This window comes from Aptenodytes patagonicus, chromosome W (assembly GCF_965638725.1).
Source record: "Aptenodytes patagonicus chromosome W, bAptPat1.pri.cur, whole genome shotgun sequence".
NCBI lineage: Eukaryota > Metazoa > Chordata > Aves > Sphenisciformes > Spheniscidae > Aptenodytes > Aptenodytes patagonicus.
This window is the reverse complement of record NC_134981.1, coordinates 6,214,306-6,235,851: the sequence shown is the minus strand read 5'-3', so window position 1 is coordinate 6,235,851 and position 21,546 is coordinate 6,214,306. Positions and strand designations below refer to the sequence as shown.

At 39.9% G+C, this 21,546-nt stretch overlaps 1 protein-coding gene across 2 annotated transcripts; it reads right to left on the bottom strand.

The window, feature by feature from the left end:
• Positions 1 to 8,504: 8,504 nt before the first annotated feature.
• On the bottom strand, positions 8,505 to 20,878 carry LOC143172079 (synaptotagmin-4). 2 transcript variants are annotated; one of them, XM_076361324.1, is made up of 4 exons: positions 20,418 to 20,878; positions 16,773 to 17,587; positions 15,093 to 15,213; positions 8,505 to 11,988 (listed from the first exon to the last, which is right to left on the bottom strand). In XM_076361324.1, the coding sequence occupies exons 1-4, from the start codon at positions 20,449 to 20,451 to the stop codon at positions 11,681 to 11,683; spliced, it is 1,278 nt and encodes a 425-aa protein (XP_076217439.1). In that variant the 5' UTR covers positions 20,452 to 20,878; the 3' UTR covers positions 8,505 to 11,680. The 2 variants fall into 2 exon arrangements, with proteins under 2 accessions (XP_076217439.1, XP_076217440.1); XM_076361325.1 differs by having other exon boundaries at positions 16,779 to 17,587.
• Between the last annotated feature and the right edge of the window lie 668 nt (positions 20,879 to 21,546).

Here is a 21,546-nt window from a genome sequence, read left to right as displayed (position 1 = left end):
CATTGACTTTGTTGCTGGTTTGTATCAATTTTATGGACCATATTTCAGAGAGGATTCATATCAAGCATTGTCTGCTTTATGTAGGTACTATATATTGTAGATTTAGGCAAAGGGCAAACTCAGTTAAGTGCCTGTGGATGAATTATATTTTGCAGTGCCATGTATATATAACAAAGGTATCAAGGGGATTATTTTTGCATCAGGTTTTAATCGCAATAATTGATGCTGGCTGACAGTATAATCTTTCTGCAGATATTTTTTATCTCTGGGTATCATAACTCTCTTACATTTCTGTGTTGCAAATTACCATGGAGAGGGCAAAAAACGCCAAGCAAACACAAGCTCCAACTTGATCATTTTCATAGAATCATAGAATTTCATAACAATTCTTAGCAATACTCATCTACATATGGTTTGCAAGTGTTCTTTCATTGAGCTTTACAATCACTCTGAGAAGTATATAACACTGACACCTTCTTCCCACTGAGAGCAGATTGACCCATCATCCTTTATGAAAACAGTCAGTTATTGTTAGAATAAAACAGAGACCATCAGATGCCTGCATACTGCACATGTATGAACACTGGGGTTAAGTCCCCACCATTTCCTTGTGCTCTTTGCCCTGAGGATTCTGCACGCACCCAGATGTAACCAAGAATAAAATACTAGGATAGTTGGGGTCAATACTGTTCTCGAGCCTGGAGACATATCACCTGCTAATGTACACTTAGACATTTATAACAATCCCTTCATGCCACCTCTAATTTTAGAAGATCAAGTATTCAATTTTATGAAATAGAAAGTCCAAGACCATATTGTTGCTTTTGTTATTCTGGTTTCTAAAGACTGCAGTAACAACCTTCAACATAATCCGATTTTAGTCTCCATTCTGAACTAATTACTCTAAGAAAGGTCTGGTTTTGGTGGGGGTTTTTTGTTTTGGTTTGGTTTTTTTTTTACTTGTGTGAATTGAACTATTTTCTTAGCCCAGAGCATCTTCAGACTATTACTTTTCTGCATCAAGACATTTGTCTTCTAATTTATATTAATTACTATTAGGTTAAAAGAAGGGGGTAAGAAAATCTTGTATCATGTCCTTAGGCACTTTTCTGAGCTCTGGGTGGCCTAGGTCCAACTTCCTGCTCCCTGGGAAATTTCTAGGAAAGTTTTGAGTACTTCCAGAGCAGAGTATCATACAAAGCATGAGTAGGAAAGTGATGCCTCTCTAAGTACGCAGTGATCTCAGAGATAGGATATTTACCTGAAACTGAGGCAGACAGATTAACAACTTGAACCAGCATGCTTCAACTCAAATGCTTTAACCATTCAATTAATGTAGCAGACATTAAAAAAAACTAATTTCCCTACTTCAATTTAGGTCTAAATAACTCTCCATCTGAAAGGTCTATGAAAACTGTTTCCTTTCCACAAAATATACCGGTCTTCTAAACAGGGAAATAAAGAATCACAGTAAAATTTCAATCCCTAGAATACATTTTCTGAGCTTCATATAATTTTGGTAACAACTGTTTTCCACTCAGAAGACTGCATCCAGTAGAATGCTGTGTGAAGCTTACCTCCACGGGCAAGGAACATAACCCCTTAGGACAAAGACAGGTCCAGAAATCAGGCATACTATGTGACAAGATTTTTCTATCCTGCATGAATGTGAATATTAAAAAATATCAATGAAAACATTCTGCTCACAACAAAGCTGGTGTGCAAGATACTGCCTCTCCATAAAGAATATTCTTATATCATTATTCAAGGGACAGTCATTTGGTCACTTCAAGCTGTCTTATTCTGAGATTAGGCACAAGTTTGCTTTTACCTTAATTGCATTTTTATAGTTTTAATCAGAGATGGAGGAACTTTCATTTGTGAAATCTCAGAGCTGCTCCAGCTTTGTGGACTAGGATTTTCTACTGAGTATTGATGGATCACTTGTATCTCTGGCTTTGTAATGTTGGCTTTAGAGAGACAGGGAGAAAATACCAGTTTACTGTTGAATATGTTACACTAAGTAATGTATTTTTTTCATAATCTGTGCATTAACTGTGAGGTAACAGAGTTCATCCAGATTAGGAATAAAGTAATAAATATAATTCAACAGGGACAGGCTTAGGAAAGATTCAAGACTTAAATGAAGTGTTACGAGATACCGTAGCTTTACATAAATGCCTCTTGAGGTACCTCTCAGGGCCCTAAGGGCACTAATAGGCCTTAATGGCCCTATCCAGCCTCACCTAGGACCCTCACCCATACAGACTCCTGGCTGACCCTAGCTGCCTTCTGCAGGCTCGCCTTGCTCAGTACTGCAGGGACTGGGCCCTGCCCTGCTGACCGTGTGTCCTGGTTTCGGCAGGGATAGAGTTAATTTCCTTTCTAGTAGCTGGTACAGTGTTTTGGATTTAGGATGAGAACAAAGTTGATAACGCACCGATGTTTGAGTTGTTGCTGAGCAGTGCTTACACTAGCCAAGGACTTTTTAGTTTCCCATGCTCTACTGACTGAGCAGGCTGGAGGTGCACAAGAAGCTGGGAGGGGGCAGAGCCAAACTGGCCACAGGGACATTCCATACCATGGGATGTCATGCTCAGTACATAAACTGGGGAAAGCTGGCCAGGGGGGGGCCTCTGCTCGGGGACTGGCTGGGCATCGGTTGGTGGGTGGTGAGCAATTGTACTGTGCATCACTTGTTTTGTGTATTATTATTATTATTATTATCATATTATTATTATTATTTTATTTCAATTATTAAACTGTTTTTATCTCAACCCACAACTTTTTCTCACTTGTGCTCTTCCAATTCTCTCCCCCATCCCACCGGGTGGGGGGGAGTGAGCGAGCAGCTGCGTGGTGCTTAGTTGCTGACTGAGATTAAACCACGACACCATGTTACCATGCTCAGATCCCCATACCCAAGGGCGCAGCTGGCTCTTGCTGTTCCCTGACAGTACCTGTGGACTAGACTGAGGGCCATAGCGTTTGAGATCTTAATGATTTAGATCAGAGCTAAAATACCATGTGGTGGTGGCTAACTTTCGCCTTTTACTAAAAGGTGAGACAAACTAGCTAGTCTTTTAGCACAGATATCTTGGACACCAAAAAATCCAGGCTTAATTCTTGAACCTTCATTTCTATCCTACAAAAGCATATGAACACATGAGGAGCATACCAGTTAATGTTAGGACCACAGCCAAATAATCAGCCAGCGACTATGCCTTGGCCTGAGGCTTAGCCAACTTAACAGGAACACTACTGAACATGACGTAAGAAATAGCTGAACGTGGCCAATAGTAATGTAAGAAGCTGACAAAAGTTGCAGATAGCATTGTGAGGGAGGGCTGGACTTCATAAGTGATTAATGGGGGGCTATAGTCAGAAATGGCTAAATTTCACAGGCAACTGAAGGGAAGCACTGGAGATCTTTGCGGGAGTCAAGTTTTACAGTGCCAGCCGTGTCCAAGAAAAGGTATCAGTAAAAGCATGTGAGGATAAGGTTACCTAGGTAACTGTATCAGAAATTCCAAATTTGGCTACGGATGTAGCAAAACTGGGGCTATTGGAAATGGGGGCTAAGGGAGTAACAGAGGTAGGTTGTCTGTTTGTGTGAAGATATAGTCAAAGCAAAGGACATACCAGGGCAGCAAAAACAAGGGTTGACAAACAGGAAAAAATAATAAGTAATTCAGGTGCTTATTCACAAAGCCTGGAGCAGAGCAAGAAACCAAACCTCTTGTTCTGACAATACCCCAGATCAAAACTCCCCTTTTTGGTCCTCCTGACCAGGAATGAAAGCAAAGTGCTTTCCCTGGATAGTAGCGGAACACCTGAGACAAACAGAGCTTCCTCATATCACCGTATCAGTCCAGACCTGACAGCATCAGCCTTGTCCCAAGCACTTCCTAACAGCAAAGCCTTGGCAGTTCTTCAGGCAACTTTTGCACGTATAAAGAAATGCAATGCTCAGCCCTTGCAGCCCTTGTTCAAAGCAAATTCAAGACCAATCACACATAGTGAACTTCAAGTTAGAACAAATGCCCATTAACTGATGTGAATCAAAGCAGGCTAAAATAAGGGGGTATTGCTTTCATTGAGGGAATAAGGGGGAAAACAACCAACACAAATGTGTATCAGAGGCCAACGACACCTGTTTTTCGCTTGTTCTGAAGAAGTATCAAACTTCTACCTCCTTTCCTCTGCTGGCAACATTTTACTCATGTGCACTTTCTTCACACTGATTTACTTATCTATAACGTTTACTGCTGCTTAATATCACTTCTGATTTTAGCCTGGGATAATTCTCTATTGTTATATGCCTATTTGTAGTTCACAGCTATTTTCTTCTCCATATATATCCATTGCGTCATACAGTTCTGAGGGATTTATCTGAGGGAAAATGCAGTCCCCAGAGCAGCATTACAACCCTGGAGAATGGTGAAAATAGTAATTCATAACAAAAGTTAGTAGCTACTATTGATGTTGTTAAGCTTTATCCCATGCTACTAAAAGGAAAATTGAGGCTAGAATACTGTTTATTTGCCCTACAAATCAATGTACTTAGGCACCTCAGATGCAGACATACAGAGGTTTCCCTGTCTATCTGTTAATGTCCAACTAGAAACTTTCATTCACACAATCCTAAAGGCAATCTCATTTGGAGGGTATTACTGAAATGTAATCAATATTGCTAGTGATACTGTGCTATACTTCTTACTTGTTTCCATAAAACCATCTGTGTTTTCAGAGCCATGTAAAATATTTACAGCATCTGTCAGAGAAAATTCATGGTTATCCCTGTGATTGTCTTCAACACTAAATTAAATCTTGCAGTCACCATACAGCGCCCTTGGCTGGTTAGAAAAAAGAACTGTAACACCAATGATATTGTTTTAAAATGATGCTGCTTCTCCAGCGATTTCAAAAGAAACAGTCTTAACATGCTTCTTTGTTAAGAAGGTCATGCGTTCTGACCTTCTGCATCTTGGATTTTCTGCTTTTTTTTTCTGTATAGTTTTTTGTTACAAGTAGAGCCTTTCATAACTCAGTGTTTCTTATGCGGAGGAAAGACAGGGATCTTTTTGCAACATTAACTTATATTGCAAACGTTCTATTCTAATTTATATTTGCCGATTAACTCAAAATCCAGAACGCTATGACTCAGAACTGCTACACATGACTACTACCTCAGCACTGTGTGCAACCACAGCCCTAGTGAAGCTGCTTGCAATAACACAGCACTTACCTGTCACCCAGTGGGACCTTAAATTCCTGCATATTTCACTTAAACCCAAACTCCATGCTGCATCATCCACTTACAAAAATGCAAAACCGCGTCTTCTTACAGCTCAGTCACCTAAAAAAAAACCCTTGAGAGACTGCCCAAAGAGGTAGAATAAGATTCAATAATGAATGAAACCTCCTTCATCAGGACAAGAGGAAACTGAGCATTTTCCAGTCAGGCCCAACCTGTTCTTTAATGGCCTAAGAGCATCTTACTGTCAGAAAGATTCATGAGAGATCCCACTGGATCTGAAGGGTGAGTGACATCCTGCTCCCTAAAGAGAAACAGGTTAACAGTTTCAGAAACTTTACAATACCTGTGAGCCTCATGGCTGGGGCTGCTGCAGCTTGAGGCACATGCGAGGGCAAGCGGTGGTGCACGTCAATGCCTGGTTGGGTTTGCAGACTCCCGAGACGGGATGCGGCTGGGCTGAGGGGGGCAGGAAGCCTCTCCCCGAAGCAGCGGAGCTTGGGGATGGCTGTGGAGGGGCAGCTGTGGAGGGGCTCCTCTGGAGGGGCTCCTCAGGGTGTGCCGTGGCCCCGGGGACTAAAAACAGAGGTGCAGCCATCAGTGGCGCAGTTCAAATAGGCGGGTGGCTGCCGGCAGCCGATGCTCTCCGAGCATGCAGCAGTAGCTCTGGGCTCTGCTGCCAATGCTGGAAGTTGCCTTTGGGTTTGGGCTGCTGCTGGGGAAGTTTGGTATCTTACAGGGGAGGATCAAGCACACAGTAGCAGAAGGGGACACAGGAGTCACAGCAGCAGTTAGCATAGCATGGTGTGCTGAGGCCCAGCCCTTCCCCACAGGATGGGGTAAGGCTGTAGGGAGGTTGTGCAGCAATGGTCTCGGCATGCCAAGGAGCGTGTTTTGCAACACAAAATGGTGTTAATTATCTTGGCCTAGATCCAGACAGAGCTGAGGAAAGGTCTGGCATTTGTTGGGGGGTGGCTTTCAGAGTGGGGAAAGCTGGAAGCTTGTGACTTCTGGCAACAACCACAAAAGCAGGTGGCCCCACCTGCAACTTCAGAACAAGTACCTTGCCCTTGTCACTGAGAAGAACCAACAGGGATTTATCAGAGCCAGCTGAGTTCAAACCTTGTGTATTCACAGAAGAGAAAAGGAGTGTGATAGTTACTGGAGACACTCTCCACCTGGGGATGAAGGCCTAATCTGCTGACCTGCCCTGATGATATCTTGGGAGGTCTGGTGCTTGCCATGAGGCCAGGATCCAGCATGTTGCCAAGGCTTGTCCATCCCTTGGACTATTACAGCTCTTCCATGTGGGCACCAAAAGTACTGCTGGGTAACCCAAGACATGTCAAGAGTGACTGCAGAGCTCTAGGGGCAGGGGTAAGGCATTGGGGCCTAGGTGGTGTCTCCTCAGTCCTGCTACTGAGGCTGAAGGGCTTGAGCAGAAGTCAACTCATCTGACAGGACAACACCTGACTGTGTTGCTGGTGATGTAATCAGAGCATTCACTTCTGTGACCACAGGACATTCTCTGGTCATGCACAAAGTACTTCAGACACACAACAGCAAAGCTAGCATAACAATACAAACATAAGAATAACATAGCGAAGAAATTAACTCCTCCCTTTTCTCTTCATATTGTCTTTGATTCTTTCTTCTGAACTACAAGATGCTGTCATGCTGCAACCATAATCAGTATTCCAAAGCTGCCACAAAGCCTCTAGACCCGAAGTCATGTTGCAATAGCTTTTTAGTAATGGAAAGTAAAAAAACATTATGGAGAAGCCTGTGAGAACTAGGTAGAACTTTTTGAATGAAGGTAGTTGCTCAGGAGTCATCAGCAGAGCAAAGCAAGTAAGTGCCAGTACCAGTCATAGCAGCTGTAAGAGTGCCATGAGTTGTTCAGCAGCTTCATGAGACCCCATGAAGCAGAGAGCACAAATAAGAAGGTAGAAGCTTACATGGAACATGTTTGAGTCTTGTTTAAGGAAAAGAAATATTGTTCACAACCATCTGTGGTTAGGCATTATTACTGTGTGCGCAGCATGTTGCTATCTGTGATGTTGTATAAATACAAGGGGCTTACAGAATAGTGTTACACCTCAGAAATTCTCCTGCAAACAGGAAGACATCTGTAAGGGCTTCCTTGAGGTCTCACAGGACTGTCTGTTGCAGCAATCTGAGATACAAATAGCAATCGGGACAGTAGCCTTGAGACTTCCCCTGAGGCTCAGCTGCATTATAGTTGGAAAACCTACAGATATTTTTGATCTCTGTCCTGAAGAAGAAGGCCTGAAATGTGACCCGTGTGAATCGTAGAATATTTTGGGGTGGAAAATGGAATCACCGTTGTTTGAGGAGAACCGTATAATGCAGGGAAAAAAAAAAGAAGTGACTGCATAGAATGGAAAAGAGCAGTCTTTCACACTTGATACCTGTCTCCTGGGGACAGATTTGCCAGGAAGAATAGACCAGCCTCTATCCATGGAAGATGTTCCATGTCATGCATTTGGCTAGTAGACCCTGTCATAGCTTTTATACATTGATTTCTGTGACAAGGATCAGGGATCCCTTTCAGTTAATTGGTTGTAGGCTCACAATGGGAGTCATTAAATGGCAATGTGTATGCCAGCTGCAACTGCCACCTTCTTTCCCTAGCTTTAGGCTCTGTGCTGGTAAAATACTGTAATAACTTTAGAGACCACAGCAGCAAAGTTTGTATTTGTGTACAGCATGTGAAGGAATGCTTTCTCTACCTTAACTTCCAGACTCACCTGACAAGCTGGTGCCTGACATGACTTCCTTACATCAAAGAAAGTAAGAGTGGTACAGCCTGATTGTCCAAGGGATAATTTTTGCTTCTGGAAAACAAATGGAACGTCACCAGGATTCCAATAGTAATGTGACTTGCATTTTACTTCTTCCACCTATATGCCTGAATTCATTCTTGTTTACATCTGTATATCAGTCTCTGTAGGGCCTATGTAGGGCTCAGATTTTCTATCATGGGCCATGTCTGAGGTTCTAGCTTGAGTGTACAGTACAATTCAAGACAAATGTACGTATGCAGCAAGAATCTACTAATAAAGAACATGTGGTATGCCCGGGTAGTATCTGACAAAACAAATCTAATACACCTCTGTGAGAAGAGGAAGACTTTGCAAGGCAAATGTTTTTTTGATAGAAGCATGAGAGAGTAGACCATGAATATAAACAGTAGCAGAAATCTCTGGAAAAGATACATTGGTGGGATAATTGTTTTGGGATGGGATGAACGAAAGCAGCAGTTTATTCTTGTCTTACACACATGGCACAACATACAGAACCAGCACAAATAACTTACAAAATCTCATACACCATGCTTCCTCTCGAATAGCTTCTATTAAGTTACAACACCATAACGAATCAGGTATTTAGTTACGACAGATCTCCAGACATGGATAGCCTCCCATTCAAGGAGTTATTATTTTTGTAAGCTACTTAGACAAACATCATTTTTTTACATGTTTAATACAGTACAGTATCCTTAACAGAGTTCAAGATATTCACAATGAGAATTGAATACTTTATAAAACAGCAGAATTTCTCATCTTGGCACAGGTCTACATTCGCTCCTGCCTTGTCTGGTTTACAGATGTGTTACAAGTCGCCTTTACTCAACTTTCCAAGCTAAACATTGCTTTAAATGAAAAAAAAAAAATCTATTTACAGGGTTTTTTTAGATTTAATAAAAATGTCTTTGCTTCCCTTTCCCATTCCTACCCCCTGCCCCCACCAACAACTGCCATTTAACTGGTAGAAATATTAAACCTCAGGCTGCTATAGAAACTTGAAAAAAAAAATTGATGACGACTTGTTGGATGCAAAATGAAAGATGGTCACAGCCTATCATTAATTAAAAAATGTGGATTTTTTTTCTCCTAATGTCAGAATTTGTGTTCATTGGAGATAGATGACTCCTGTCATCTGATTTTTAGAGATAATGCGCTACTTATGGGACAATATACAAAACCTCCTTTTTTTTTTTTTTTAATTACAAGCTGTCCCACTCTCTTTCATGCAATCACTTTCAGTATGAAGTTCTTTCCTTACTAGAAATTGTAACAACTCTGGTTGTGTGGTACTGACTTAAACTCTCCCAGCCTCCGTCAGATCAAACAGTGTCTCCCCTTATCCATGGTCCCACTGATATTGCTGGGTTGACTCACAAGAAGAGTTTTGCCCTGTGATTGCACTTCAAACCCCACTGAAGCCTGTGGGCATCTTTCCTTTGACTTGGTGGCTTTGGATTAGCTCTGCTTAAATATGGCTGGCAAACTCCAGCCCTTAAGCAGTTAATCAGCTTTCTAAAGAAATAAGCAAAAAAGATTCCTCTCCTTTATACATACAATATGCAGGGTTTTTACATTGAGCATTATCATAAAAAGCATGTTTATGTTCTTTTGAAAATGTATTTTTACAGAACTTTATAAACACTGTTATATCAAACACATTCTCAAAAACTGGAGAAAATACCGACACAAAACCTGGAAGAGCCTCAATAGAATTCTTCCAGTACTATTTGTCTACTTGCATATTTCATATTTCAGTGTCCTTTACTGCAAACATAATTTGGCCATATGGGAACAGGTAAAGTCAACAACAAATCTCCAACAGTTTTGAATAAGACCTGGATCTGTTGTTTAATGAAAGTAATTTGACATCCAATATATGGGTTTTTTACCTGGCATGCCCATTCTGTTACCTTTACTTGCATTGAGCAATACCTTAATTCCCAAATAGTCTCATTCACTTCAGTGGGATTACACGTGACAAAATGGCGTATGCAAAAATACTGAAAATGGTTTTCCCCCTTTTAAATCCTTCTTGTGTCAACAGCTAACATCGTTATATTCTTCTTTATATATATTGTAATTGAAAATGATGTAAGAGTAATATTTGCAAACAATTCTATATCAGAAATCAGTGTACAAACTTTAGGAAATAACCTGCTTATAGTTGTGCTATAGTTCTGACGGCCTAAAAATCTATCTATCTGGTGTGACCAAGAGTAAATTTCACAGGTCTAAATGCTTTATTTACATACTTGTTTACGTTACACTTCGTACTCCCCCAGCCTGGCACAGTTTAAGTTTAAACATACATATGTCACACTAACATGAAATCAGGATGTTATTTTCCCTTACCACCAGTTTTCAGTACAATCAGTAATGGACATTAATGCATATAATCTAAGCAAAATGCACTTTTCAAGTAGTTTGTCTAACATAATATCGGATAAATTATAATGTGAGCTTGGTTTCCTATCCTGCAAATGTTTAAAAATGCATTAAACTTTGTATATTGGGAGTAGTCTTAGTGACTGTAATGTCATTACTCACAGTTCAGGAAGTTAAACAGCAGAATAAGGTTTTGTTCTCTGTCTCGCTATTTTGTTTGTTCTTTAATGAAACAAAAGAAGAAACAACTTTTCTTTAAGTATTACTGAATGGCTTAAAATATAATTGGTGAAAGGTCATTGACTGTAATGTCCTGCATGTTACCTCATCTCAGTAGAAATGCTTTCCCATGGCTTGAAATGCTTAAAGTATAATCCTTGCTAGAGGAAAAAACCACAAGCCATATCTAATCCCAAATTCTAGCTGTACTGTAACATGTGCAGTCACCCATAAAGGAGCCCTTTTAACAAAACAATGTATGTTAACTTGCTCAACAATTTGTAGAATGTATCTATTTTGGTCACTGTAATAAAACAAGTTATATATATACATATTAAAAAATCCAAGTGTAAATAATTATACAGTCTTTCCACACATAAAACAACTAGTTGCACATGATGTAGTATGTAAAGCAAATTGCTGAAAATCTCTTCAGTCTTTGGGATGATCAAAGTATAAGTAACCAAAACTTACAAATAATGATTGAATTTTCATAAAAGAAGGTTTTTGATGGAGGGGCAGAAGGAATTCCCCGCCTACTCACCCTCATTCCCCATGGCTTTTACAGATTCGGCCCCTTCCCCCAGTAAGCCACAGGTGGGTTTTTTTTAGATCTAGCGATATATTTTAATGAGGTTATCTTCTCTATAACAGTACTAATAAGGTTTCCAGTGACTTTTTCATAAAACGTAGTCTGTTCTTATTGAAGTTTATAGTGCATCAGAAGTTTCAGGCTATTTAAACTCCAGAAAAGTATGAATCTGATCCAATTATGTTAAAGTCTAATGAAACAGAAATTCCTTTATTTACTGTGAAAATTTAGTTACCTTCTGTTCTGATAATTCAATCCAGTTTTTATTCCCCCACCCCCCCAAAAAAAAAAGTCTTGTAGTTACAAGCCTGTAATTATACATAGCAAAGAAAGAAAACTGCTCCTTGCCTATGGAAATATATATAGTTTTTCAAGTTCCAACCCCTCTCTAAGCTGTTAACCATCACACAACATATGCCATTTGGCAATTTGTCTCCTAGGGTATTCACAAATTTCTTTCCAGTGCTCTCCACCTGTTCCTTCTGCTGAAGATCCCAAGGTTAACCGACCAATGACCTCATTCCTTGACCCCCTTTCTGAATCTAAAACCAAAAATTCAATGCTGATATCATCAAGGCCCTCACAAGGAATGTCAAAGACAAACAATTCATTGAACACTGCATTGGGGGTGCATTTCTTCACATGGGTTTTCTTTTTAGAAATTCTCTTCTTAGCATGGTACAGGTTCACTTTGACATAAGGGTCTGCAATGAAAAGAAAGAGCACAGATCAGCTATTGAACAGTGTTTTTTAGAAATTTGTTGATCCAGTTAATGGTAAATTTCATGACTTACCAACATAATTACATCACAATGAGGAGCTGTTTCAAGTTATTAAAGATGATTCATCTCATCCAATTTTTGTGTTTACATCTGAATTAGTCCCTTTAAACTCCCTTTATTGTCACCAAAGATGTAATCAAGATAGTCAGTGAAGTTTAGGGCGTGATTCATCTGATCAAATACAGGTGTCTCCTTCATCACATAAATCCTGCCCTGTAGTCCATTAACCCTAATAACATCTCTACTACATGCAAAGGTGGTCTGAAAGTACACAAAATTCTAATGGACTCTGACAAATATGTGTCATTACATATTTATGTGTAACAGAAATCTTCTTTTCACACATTCTACCAGTAGGGGATAATCATTAACGTTACTAAGACTTACGCAAAGAAAAGCCTCAGAAAGGAGAGAATAAGCTCGTGCTGAGAGAATGGATGAATGGATGCGATTCATTTCTGTTGTGGTTCTACCAAAGTCAATTAGCTTGATTAAATTGCTCCCACCAATTTTTATTGAACAAATTTAACACTAAACTTTAAATGTAAGTGTACATTTGTTGTTAGGGTATGTACTTGGCTTTATGTCTGTTCTGTACTACTGTTGAAGAAAGGAAGGGAAAATGTCCATAATTTTAGCTGTTGAATCAACTTTGAGGGTTTGCATTCCTCATAATTATTCAACTGTTGCAAGATTCCTTTGCTATTGTCTTCAGCAATGGCTGTATTTCTTCCTTCAGAGGAATTCTAGAGAATGCTTTAAAAATCATCTCTTTCAAGTACCTTGGCATTTATTTCAGTGCAAATGTGGGCCTGTTTCCAAATTCTCATGGTGCAAAGATGCAGTACAAAATCCTTTCTACTGGACCCAGTCAAACAAAATAGTCTATGTAAACAATAAGCTAATAAACATCAAGAATAGTTGAATATTTTTTAAAAAAAGTAAAATTAAAACTGAACTGTATTTAGAAATGCTATGCCAAAGTTATCAGAGTGAAATGGTCGGATGATGAAAAGGTTTTTGTTTCCTTGAACAGACAATAGCTTAACAGGAGTAAGGTATGAAAAAATACATCTTCACTTTCACATTCTACCACCATAACAAACATTTTTAAAATAGGGTTTAATGTATTTAGAATGTTCATTGGCTTTAGAATGTATATATGTCACACAAGCATTAAAAATATCAGAATCAATACCCATTAGTGGATTCACACTGTTGTTCATTTCTGTTTAAAGGACATTTTCTGACTATTACTTCTGGCCAGCTACTAGATAAGGCTAGAATGTCTCTCTTGATTTTTATTAGGTCTACTAGGAGACCTCAACACCAGTGATCAAGGAAACCAAGGAGGTTTGTGGAATGGAACAGTTTCTGAGTAAAAAAGTTCCCATCTTCCTAAGGAGATTGAGTTATGCAATTGTTTAGCTGACCCCATAGAAACACCATTTAACCCTCCTCCTTGTCCAAGATTTATGTTGGGCTGAGGGGAAAGTCACAGAGGAAATAAGGACAGTCGTGAGTGCAATGTGTTACTGACACCCAAATATCTATTGAACCTGGTCTTGCTGATGAACAGCAAATAATGAAGAACTGTTTAAATGAACTAGGTGTCCAGGTGTAGTATGGCGGCCTGTATCTCTTAGAAATATTATATTCCTATTATAATCAGCAAGGTTGTACTGAGGAAAGCAGAAAGAGCAAACAAAATTTATAGCTTTACTTATAAGATGTACAGCAAGCAAATGTGTAGTTTGGATGTGCTATATGGTCCATGTGGCTGCTGAGACTAGGGGGGCTTTTGTTTCCAAATTACTTTCCCACCTGGGTCAACCTCAGCCAGACTTAATCTGTTGAGATCAGCTTGCCGCCATGCTGTTATCATGAAACCTCCACTATCTGCTGTGACTTTGGGCTTGGTTATTAAAAGTACACATGCACTCTCATAGTGGAGTAAATTGTTTTGTTGGGCTCCATTTATATCCTTTCTCCTTATGATACGTGAATAAAATTGAGATCAGAAGGAAGATTTCAATGGAACTCCACCATGTAAATGGGAGCTGTCTATAGCTTTGTTCTATTGGATCCAGGATGGGTTAACTTTCTAGGTAAATTGCAGTATTTTTTGGTGTGAGAAGTAGAAAGACTGTATTATTGGCTGTAGTAATTATGATTCAGTGGTTTCCAAAACTACTTCTTTTAAAAAAAAAAAAATCCTGTGAAGTGAAAGAGTATCAGTCCTATACAGAATCAACAGCAGATGTGCTACAGTTGGTATAGTCCTTTGTCGTGTACTGTTCTTTTTGTGTGGTTGTCTTATCCTTAGCATACTGTACATTAAATTTTATCCTGTTATTACCTTATCTAGCATTAATGTGCATCTAAGTGCAGTTCTAATATTGGCTTCAAAGGAGGTTCCACTGAATGCAAAATGGCACAACGAGACCAGGAGAAGGGAGTGCAAAACCTGTTCCTTCTTAGCGCACGCCAGGTACAGCTCATGATAAAGCACGGGTGTGATGTTACAACCTGCTTCCAGCACTGGCACAGTTCACCTTTTCACCTTGCCCAGGAAATGTTAGTGCTCAGTGGGCCAAATTCAGCACAGATGTAACTTGCTGCTTTTCTTGGTGCTAAGCTGAGATAAACCATACGATGCTCTCACTCAATACTGATCGTCTATAAATAAACTGGGGTTTTGTCATAGATAAAAGCTTTTAGTATCTGCAAACAACTTCCCATACTTATGGCAGACGGGTTCTGTTCAAGACAATCACAAAACTCATTGGTTTCCACTGCTAACAGACGTCATGGTTTTTTTAACATGTGATTGAAGAACAACTTTGTAAAATACATACCCTGGAAAATAAAGCATTGACCTAGATATGAATAAAATAAATAGGCTGCAAATAATAGTGACACCATTTCTGCATTTATGGGCTATTTTTAGTCTTTGAAATGCCACATTTCAGCTGTCTTCTGTCTGTTTTATATTCTTAGGGCATATTCATTAGTAAAAGCATTACCTGATAATCCTGACACATCAGATTTTGGTAGATGCCTGGCTTTTAAAACAACCACAGTGAGCGTGTTTGTTGTAGACTGATAACAGAGAGAGATCAGTAATTCTCCACGCCCAGATGATTTCTGAGGAAATGAAAGAAAAAAAGGAATAAGACTATTTATAAGCAATTACATTGACCAAGCTTTAAACCAGAATTAAGAAGATTTATGAAATGTCACATAACTGTATGTTCTGAAACGGTGTAAAAGGATATAACTTATGGAGCTGTGCTGCTTTACATAGCAAATATCATTTCCCTCTGCTATAGTTATATAACTCTTCTTATGGTTCATTATTAGACTGAACAAAAATAAATAATAAATAAGTGAAAATATAGGTTGACATGGCATCATTAGCTTCAGAAATTAGAAATGAAATCCTACATCCTGAGAAAAAAATCTCAGTGAATAAAAAAGGTCTTAAGCAAAACAAATTTCATAAAGATATATTGAAAAAAAAAATAATAAAGGTAATTAAAAAAAAATCTTCAGTAATTTTTTTTAAACAGGAAGGATTCAAACAGTTAGTGAAATCTCATCCCTGACACTTTCTAAAGTAGTATAAGACACATGATATAAAGATGAGATCAAAGACTTTCTCTATGATTATTAGATTTGAATTTGCAAGAGTAGTTTATTTCAGAGAAAGGAGGAAGACAAGGGAAACAAGCAAAACCAATATTTTATATACCAGAAAACCCAATAAGTTATCAACAAAATATCAGTGACATAGTTATAGTTGTTGTAATATAGTCTTAGAATTGTAAAATAACAGTATTAGTTATAGGTATGTTGTCTGGTAGACATTTCTTTGATTTGGCAGCATGCTTGCTCTTTGAAAACAATCGAATTGAAAGTCAATACACATTCCACTTCCTTAGTAGAGATTAAGAGACGTGTGTGTGATGCATGTGCATTTCTGTGGCTCAGCTGTGATGGTTGTAAATGATCTTTACATTCTGAAATGAGACAAAATGGTATGAAATATTTTTAGCCCAGTGAAGTCAGTGTGTTTTGCCATTGACTTCGATAAGGCTTTGGCTTCTCCCTCGTGTCTTACTATCCTTAGCAGAGCTGCAGCCTGTATCACAATTCTTGAGTAGTAGAAGGTAGTGACAGCACTGAAGTGCAAGAACATGCTACTGCATCATCAATATGATCTCCAACAGGTTCCTTAACTAAAGACTACCTGCATTCTTTAAGAATCTGCTATAAAACCCATGTAGCTGAAGTGAAAGATTTACATTGTCTTCAATAACATTTAAGAAAGAATGATTTCAAACAGAAAAGGGGAGGGAGGAGAAGGGGAATAATAAATAACTCTTTGCATTCTTTCCTTTTAAAGCAAATTAATGTGGATTGAGGCTGCTTGACCTAATGTAAATGGGCCCACCCAAACCTGCTGGATCAGCTGAATAAGCAAGTAGAGTTTAGAACATCAGCAATTTCTTGCAACATGCTCATTGTAATGTTCTTTTATTACATTTGTGTAATTGCTTCCTCATACTGCCATTATGAAAGCATCTCAATGACTTGCACGATGAGCTTGTTCCCTTTTCTTTCCAAGATGCTAGCAGCATTACGCAAGAAACATAGCTAACACTAACACAACACTTTTAAAGTTTAAATAAAAAATATGTTACCCTAACATTTCTTTTGGTGATCTCTCTGTCCATTAGCAGCCTTCCTTCTGACAGTTCAATTCCTGCGAGGGGAATGAGGACTTCTCCAATGACATCATCTCTGGAAAACCTGTCAAAGCTCAAGATCATAAAGTGAAGCGTTAAGTCTTGAATTTGGCTATAGGGGATCCCATAAAACGTGAAGGTCTCATCGAAAGCTGGATCTAAGGTTTTTCTCAGCACTCTGGTTTTCACCTTGTGTTTTTTCTCAGGCAGGATTGTCATTTTGATGTAGGGATCAGAAGTCATTGACTGTTCATCCATTGCTGGCAGCCCACGTGCCTCTTTGATGTTCACTACAAATGCCTTTTTCTCAAAGTTGTACTCTAAGGAGAAAAAGAGAGTTCCTAGCTTGTCTTGTTTATCTTCAGATGACAGGGAAGTGATGGATTTTAAACTATCAGGGGATACTGAATCTTTCTTCCTTTCTGCAAAGCGCTTAGGAGACAAATTTTCAAGATCTGGAGAGCTCTGGATTTTAGGGGTTGTTTTGGGGAAGTTGCCATTTAGATCTCTCTTCTCCAGGTCAAGATGGAGAGAATTCTTTGGCATCGCTGATTTGTTCTTTGCTTCACTTTTATCATCTGCTCCAAACTTCTTCTTACTGTTGAGATTCTCAGGGTAAATATCAACCCCCTTCAGAACATGGACAAACTTATATGGAGGGGTCTTATTGGATTTGGAAGATTTACGTTGGCAGCAGATCCAAGCAAAAAGGGAGACAGAGAAGACAAGGCCAAATGCACTAAAGATCCCAACCACTGTAGGAATTTCATCTGCAAATCAAATAAATAGCAACAAGCACATAAGCAGCAATGCCTTGGACTCTGTGTGATATTTAACAAAGTAATAATTGAGTAAAACAAACTGATACGAGATGGTAATAGCAGCAGGATCGACAGACTGAAAGTGCTTTGCATTGTACATATCGCTCGCCACCTGCAGGCATGAATGTGTAGTCCCATACTAAGGCACGCTCGTTATGTTAGTGTTTTTCCATACACAGAGTGTTTGGGAGGAAAATACTATTCCCATCCTGATAGTAATAACCATTAGTAATTGCTCGACTATCTCATCCCTCTGTGTGTAGTGTCTGAGTTTATGTCTGTGAGTAATACCAGCTTTCAGCAGGTTTCAGCTTTGAGGTTATGGGGCTTTGTTGGTTAGATAAAACAGATCCTGAAATATGCATTACTTATAGATACGTTGTCTGTTTTTCACAGTGTTTCCTAGAATACCTTGTACACTCAGTTAACTCATTTTTTTATGCTCTGATCCCATAATTGCCTGGAGTTATCTCTTGAAAGAACTGAGTTTAATTGGAGGTTATAACGCTCAACAGTTTCAATGGGATTTTCAATACTTTGTAGGAGAAAGTCTATCAAGAAAATTTAGAATAATTATATACCAAGTGTCTTTTCCAGATGGATGTGACATTGGGCAGTTGCACGTGAGTCCAAAGCTGAAAAAACCTATTAAGTGTGTCATTGATAACCACTAAGCTTTGCATTTAAGACACTATGAATCAAAGCTATGGGGAGTTTACAGGAAGGGTCACTACTTTTTAGGAGTATATAAGAAAAACATTAAAACATAATTCTCTTCTACCTTAATATGAATCCTAGACTTAAACTGAATAAAGAGAAAACTGAGCAAGTGTTACAACCTGAATTGTCATGTGGATGCATTAGTTACATATAGAGTACCATTAGCCCTTCAGAGCATGTATCAAAGGGGCAAATGAGCACAACTAATTGGAAATCCAATTTTGCCCATAAGTAACATTACTAAGTGAGTTTAAACCTCCCACAATGTAACAATCAGAGCTTAATCTTTATTCCCTGCAACAGTGGAAGACCAGTAGAATATTAATGGAATGACATTGTTTATGCATAAAGGCAATTGTGTAACAGTTCTGGTTCTCTCACAAACGATTAGCAGATCGTTCTGGATGAGAAAAGCAAAACTATCCCCCTCTATGTATTACTAAATCAGCTTCATCCAGGTAAAAGCTGGGCAGATAGATGTGCTGCCACTCTACCTTTGCTCTTTAGTGGGATGACTCAAAAAAATCCACAATACTATCAGAGCAAAGTAGGACATAATGTTCCAGCACAGAAAGGATCGGGCCTGGCTATTAATTTCTTCTGACAATATTCATGTCACTTTCCCTTTGCCCACAAGCTGTATCAGGCTACATACTTACTTGTAAGAACCTAATGAAATGACTGACAATTATATACATAACCAAAAAGTATTTTTTCTAAGTTAAGCACGTGGCTCTGAGTTTCAAGAATTCCCTGGGCTGCAGAAATTTAAATATACATGGTATAAAGGTAGAAAGCATGAAGTAACAGAAAACTAATCAGAATACTTTAATAGCTTTTAAGAATGATTTGCACATTTACAATACTTTTTAATGAGATGACAGACTTTTTATAGTAATGGATGTTATGCTATATTTTTAATTCTACAACTACTGAAAGCAGTGGTAGAATCAATTTGGTGATTAAAATATTAATTATCTTTCTTAAATAAGTAATTAGTTTAGCATGATGTCACAAGTGTGGTTAGAAACATCAAGTGGGTGGGGTAGGAACGAAGGCAAAATGGTAAATAAAATGGTTTTATATTTACAACTAGTTATGTTGCAACCTGAATTTCTTGCTGTTGTCATAATGTAAATCAATTGGTTAACATTCAAGGCAGCGTATTAATAGGAAACATCACCTACTGATCCTGGGAGAAGTTATTATTTCAGTTACGTGATATAAATCTGGAGTCACTTCACTTATGTCAGTGGAATGATCCTTGAATTAAACCATTGCTAAAGCAATTATAATCTAGGCTAGAGTCAATATTTGTAAAGCAGAGTTCAGAAACATTTCTACTTACTGCTTTTCTGCGTAAAGCTATTTATGTACCTATTTTATAAGTGCACGTATATGACTGTTTCTGAAACTTCTGGTATCACAGTTGATCACCCTACATCCAGTGCGTAGAAATGACACAACTGAAAAGTTCATTGTTTTCATTGCTATTCTCAAGGAACCCAGATTGATCAAGATGCAGCTGTTTAGCTAAAAACACTGGTATCCTGTATTTTCATCTTCCTAGCAATGTCCTTTACAAAACTACCTTTCACTTTAACTAACGGTTAACAAGTCTTTCTCTACAACAAGAAAAAAGGAATGACAATTATTCCAAGAATGGCTTGAACAAAGATTTTCTCCGTGGCACAGGGTGCATTTACATCATTTAACTCTGAAGCCACGCTACTTTAACCAAGACAGAGAAAACAACCCCGAACCTCTCTCATCTGAAAACGCACCTACACAAACCTCTTCATCTCTCCCGGTGCTTTACTGGCGGGGGGGGGGGGGAACGGGTTAGGGAGGAAGGAAGAGAGAGAGAGAGAAGGAAAAGAAAGCAAATTCACACAACTTCTGAGGTCGAAGAGAACTGGGGGGAATCAGGTTCCTCCCAACAAGCTGCGTGCTGGGAGGCGCGGGGTGGCTCGGCAGAGGCTGCCTGCGTTCACTCCTCCTGGGGAGGGGAGCAGCCCCCAGCCCCGCGGGCGGGGAGTTGGGGCCGGGACTCGCTTACCGAACTGCTGCTGGCTGGCCGCGATCGGAGCCATGTTGGCGGCGTGCGCTGTCCGCGGTGCCGGAGCCGTTGTCCGCGGTGCCGGAGCCGCTGTCCGCGGTGCTGGAGCCGCCGTCCGGGGCGCGGGAGCCACCGTCCGGGGGGAGGGAGCCGCCTCCCGGGTACCGAGCGACCTGCCCGGGGCGCCGAACGCGCTGCCCTGCTGTCCCCCGGCTCTCCGCTCTCACAGCGCCCGGGCAACCGTCTTTTCCAGCGTGTTGTGGTTTTTTTGGTTTTGTTTTTTTTTTTTTTTAAAAAGAAAACAACAGAAAAAAAAACCAAAAAAACAAAACCCGGAGACACGAGCGGTGGGGAAGGTGGAGGAGGAGGCTGCGAGGGGGCTGGAGGAAAGGGGGGAGGGGAAGCTTCGGTCCTCCCCTTTGCACACTGATTTGCAGCCCCCTTCCTGTTTTGGCTCTTCTGAGTAGCTCCGCTCCGAGACTGAAGACGTGGTTGAAACCCAAATTGACGCAATCCTGACGCTACAGGGCTGAAATCAGCACCTTTCCCACCTCCCATCCCCCCTCCCCAGCCACCACACCCTCCCTCTCTCCCTCTCTCTCCCTCCCCCCCCCCCCCTTCCTGGGGATTGAACACGCACTCATCGATTATTTTAACTGCCCTGCTGCAGGATATGAGCTCCCACCCTCCATCGGACACAGACAGTGAAATGCTAATGTCTGTGATTCAGTGCACCTTGTGTAATGCACGGGTGTGTCTATTTTGCCGGGGTAAGATTTATTTATTTGCTTATTTATCTATCAGCTGGACAGACTACAACAACGTGAAGGAGATGCCAACTCAGATGGTCCAGACACCTTGGCTCCAACTGCAGAGCATGTCTTTCTCTTATGACTGATGCGATACACTTACTGGATTTGAATCATGAAAACTCCTGATGTGTCTTCTCCCTGTCCCTCCTCCCTGCTTCTTCCCACCATCCACCCCCACAAAAACACTCAGCCCTTGCTTTGGAAAGCCTCTTGACCTTCCTGTAGGTCTAGGAAAGAGCTGGATCTACCTAGATACTTCTGGATTTTACCAGGTTTAGATGTCTGCCTCCCAGTCTGGACTGAGAACATGGGCAGGA

Excerpts from the sequence above, each read along its gene's own strand:
- LOC143172079 (XM_076361324.1), bottom strand. The coding sequence starts at position 20,451 with ATGGCTCCGATCGCGGCCAGCCAGCAGCAGTTCG. Across the intron at positions 15,214-16,772 it reads TCACCAAAAGAAATGTTAGG|AAATCATCTGGGCGTGGAGA; the intron begins GTAACATATTTT and ends TCATTTCCTCAG. Across the intron at positions 11,989-15,092 it reads TGATGTGTCAGGATTATCAG|ACCCTTATGTCAAAGTGAAC; the intron begins GTAATGCTTTTA and ends TTTTCATTGCAG.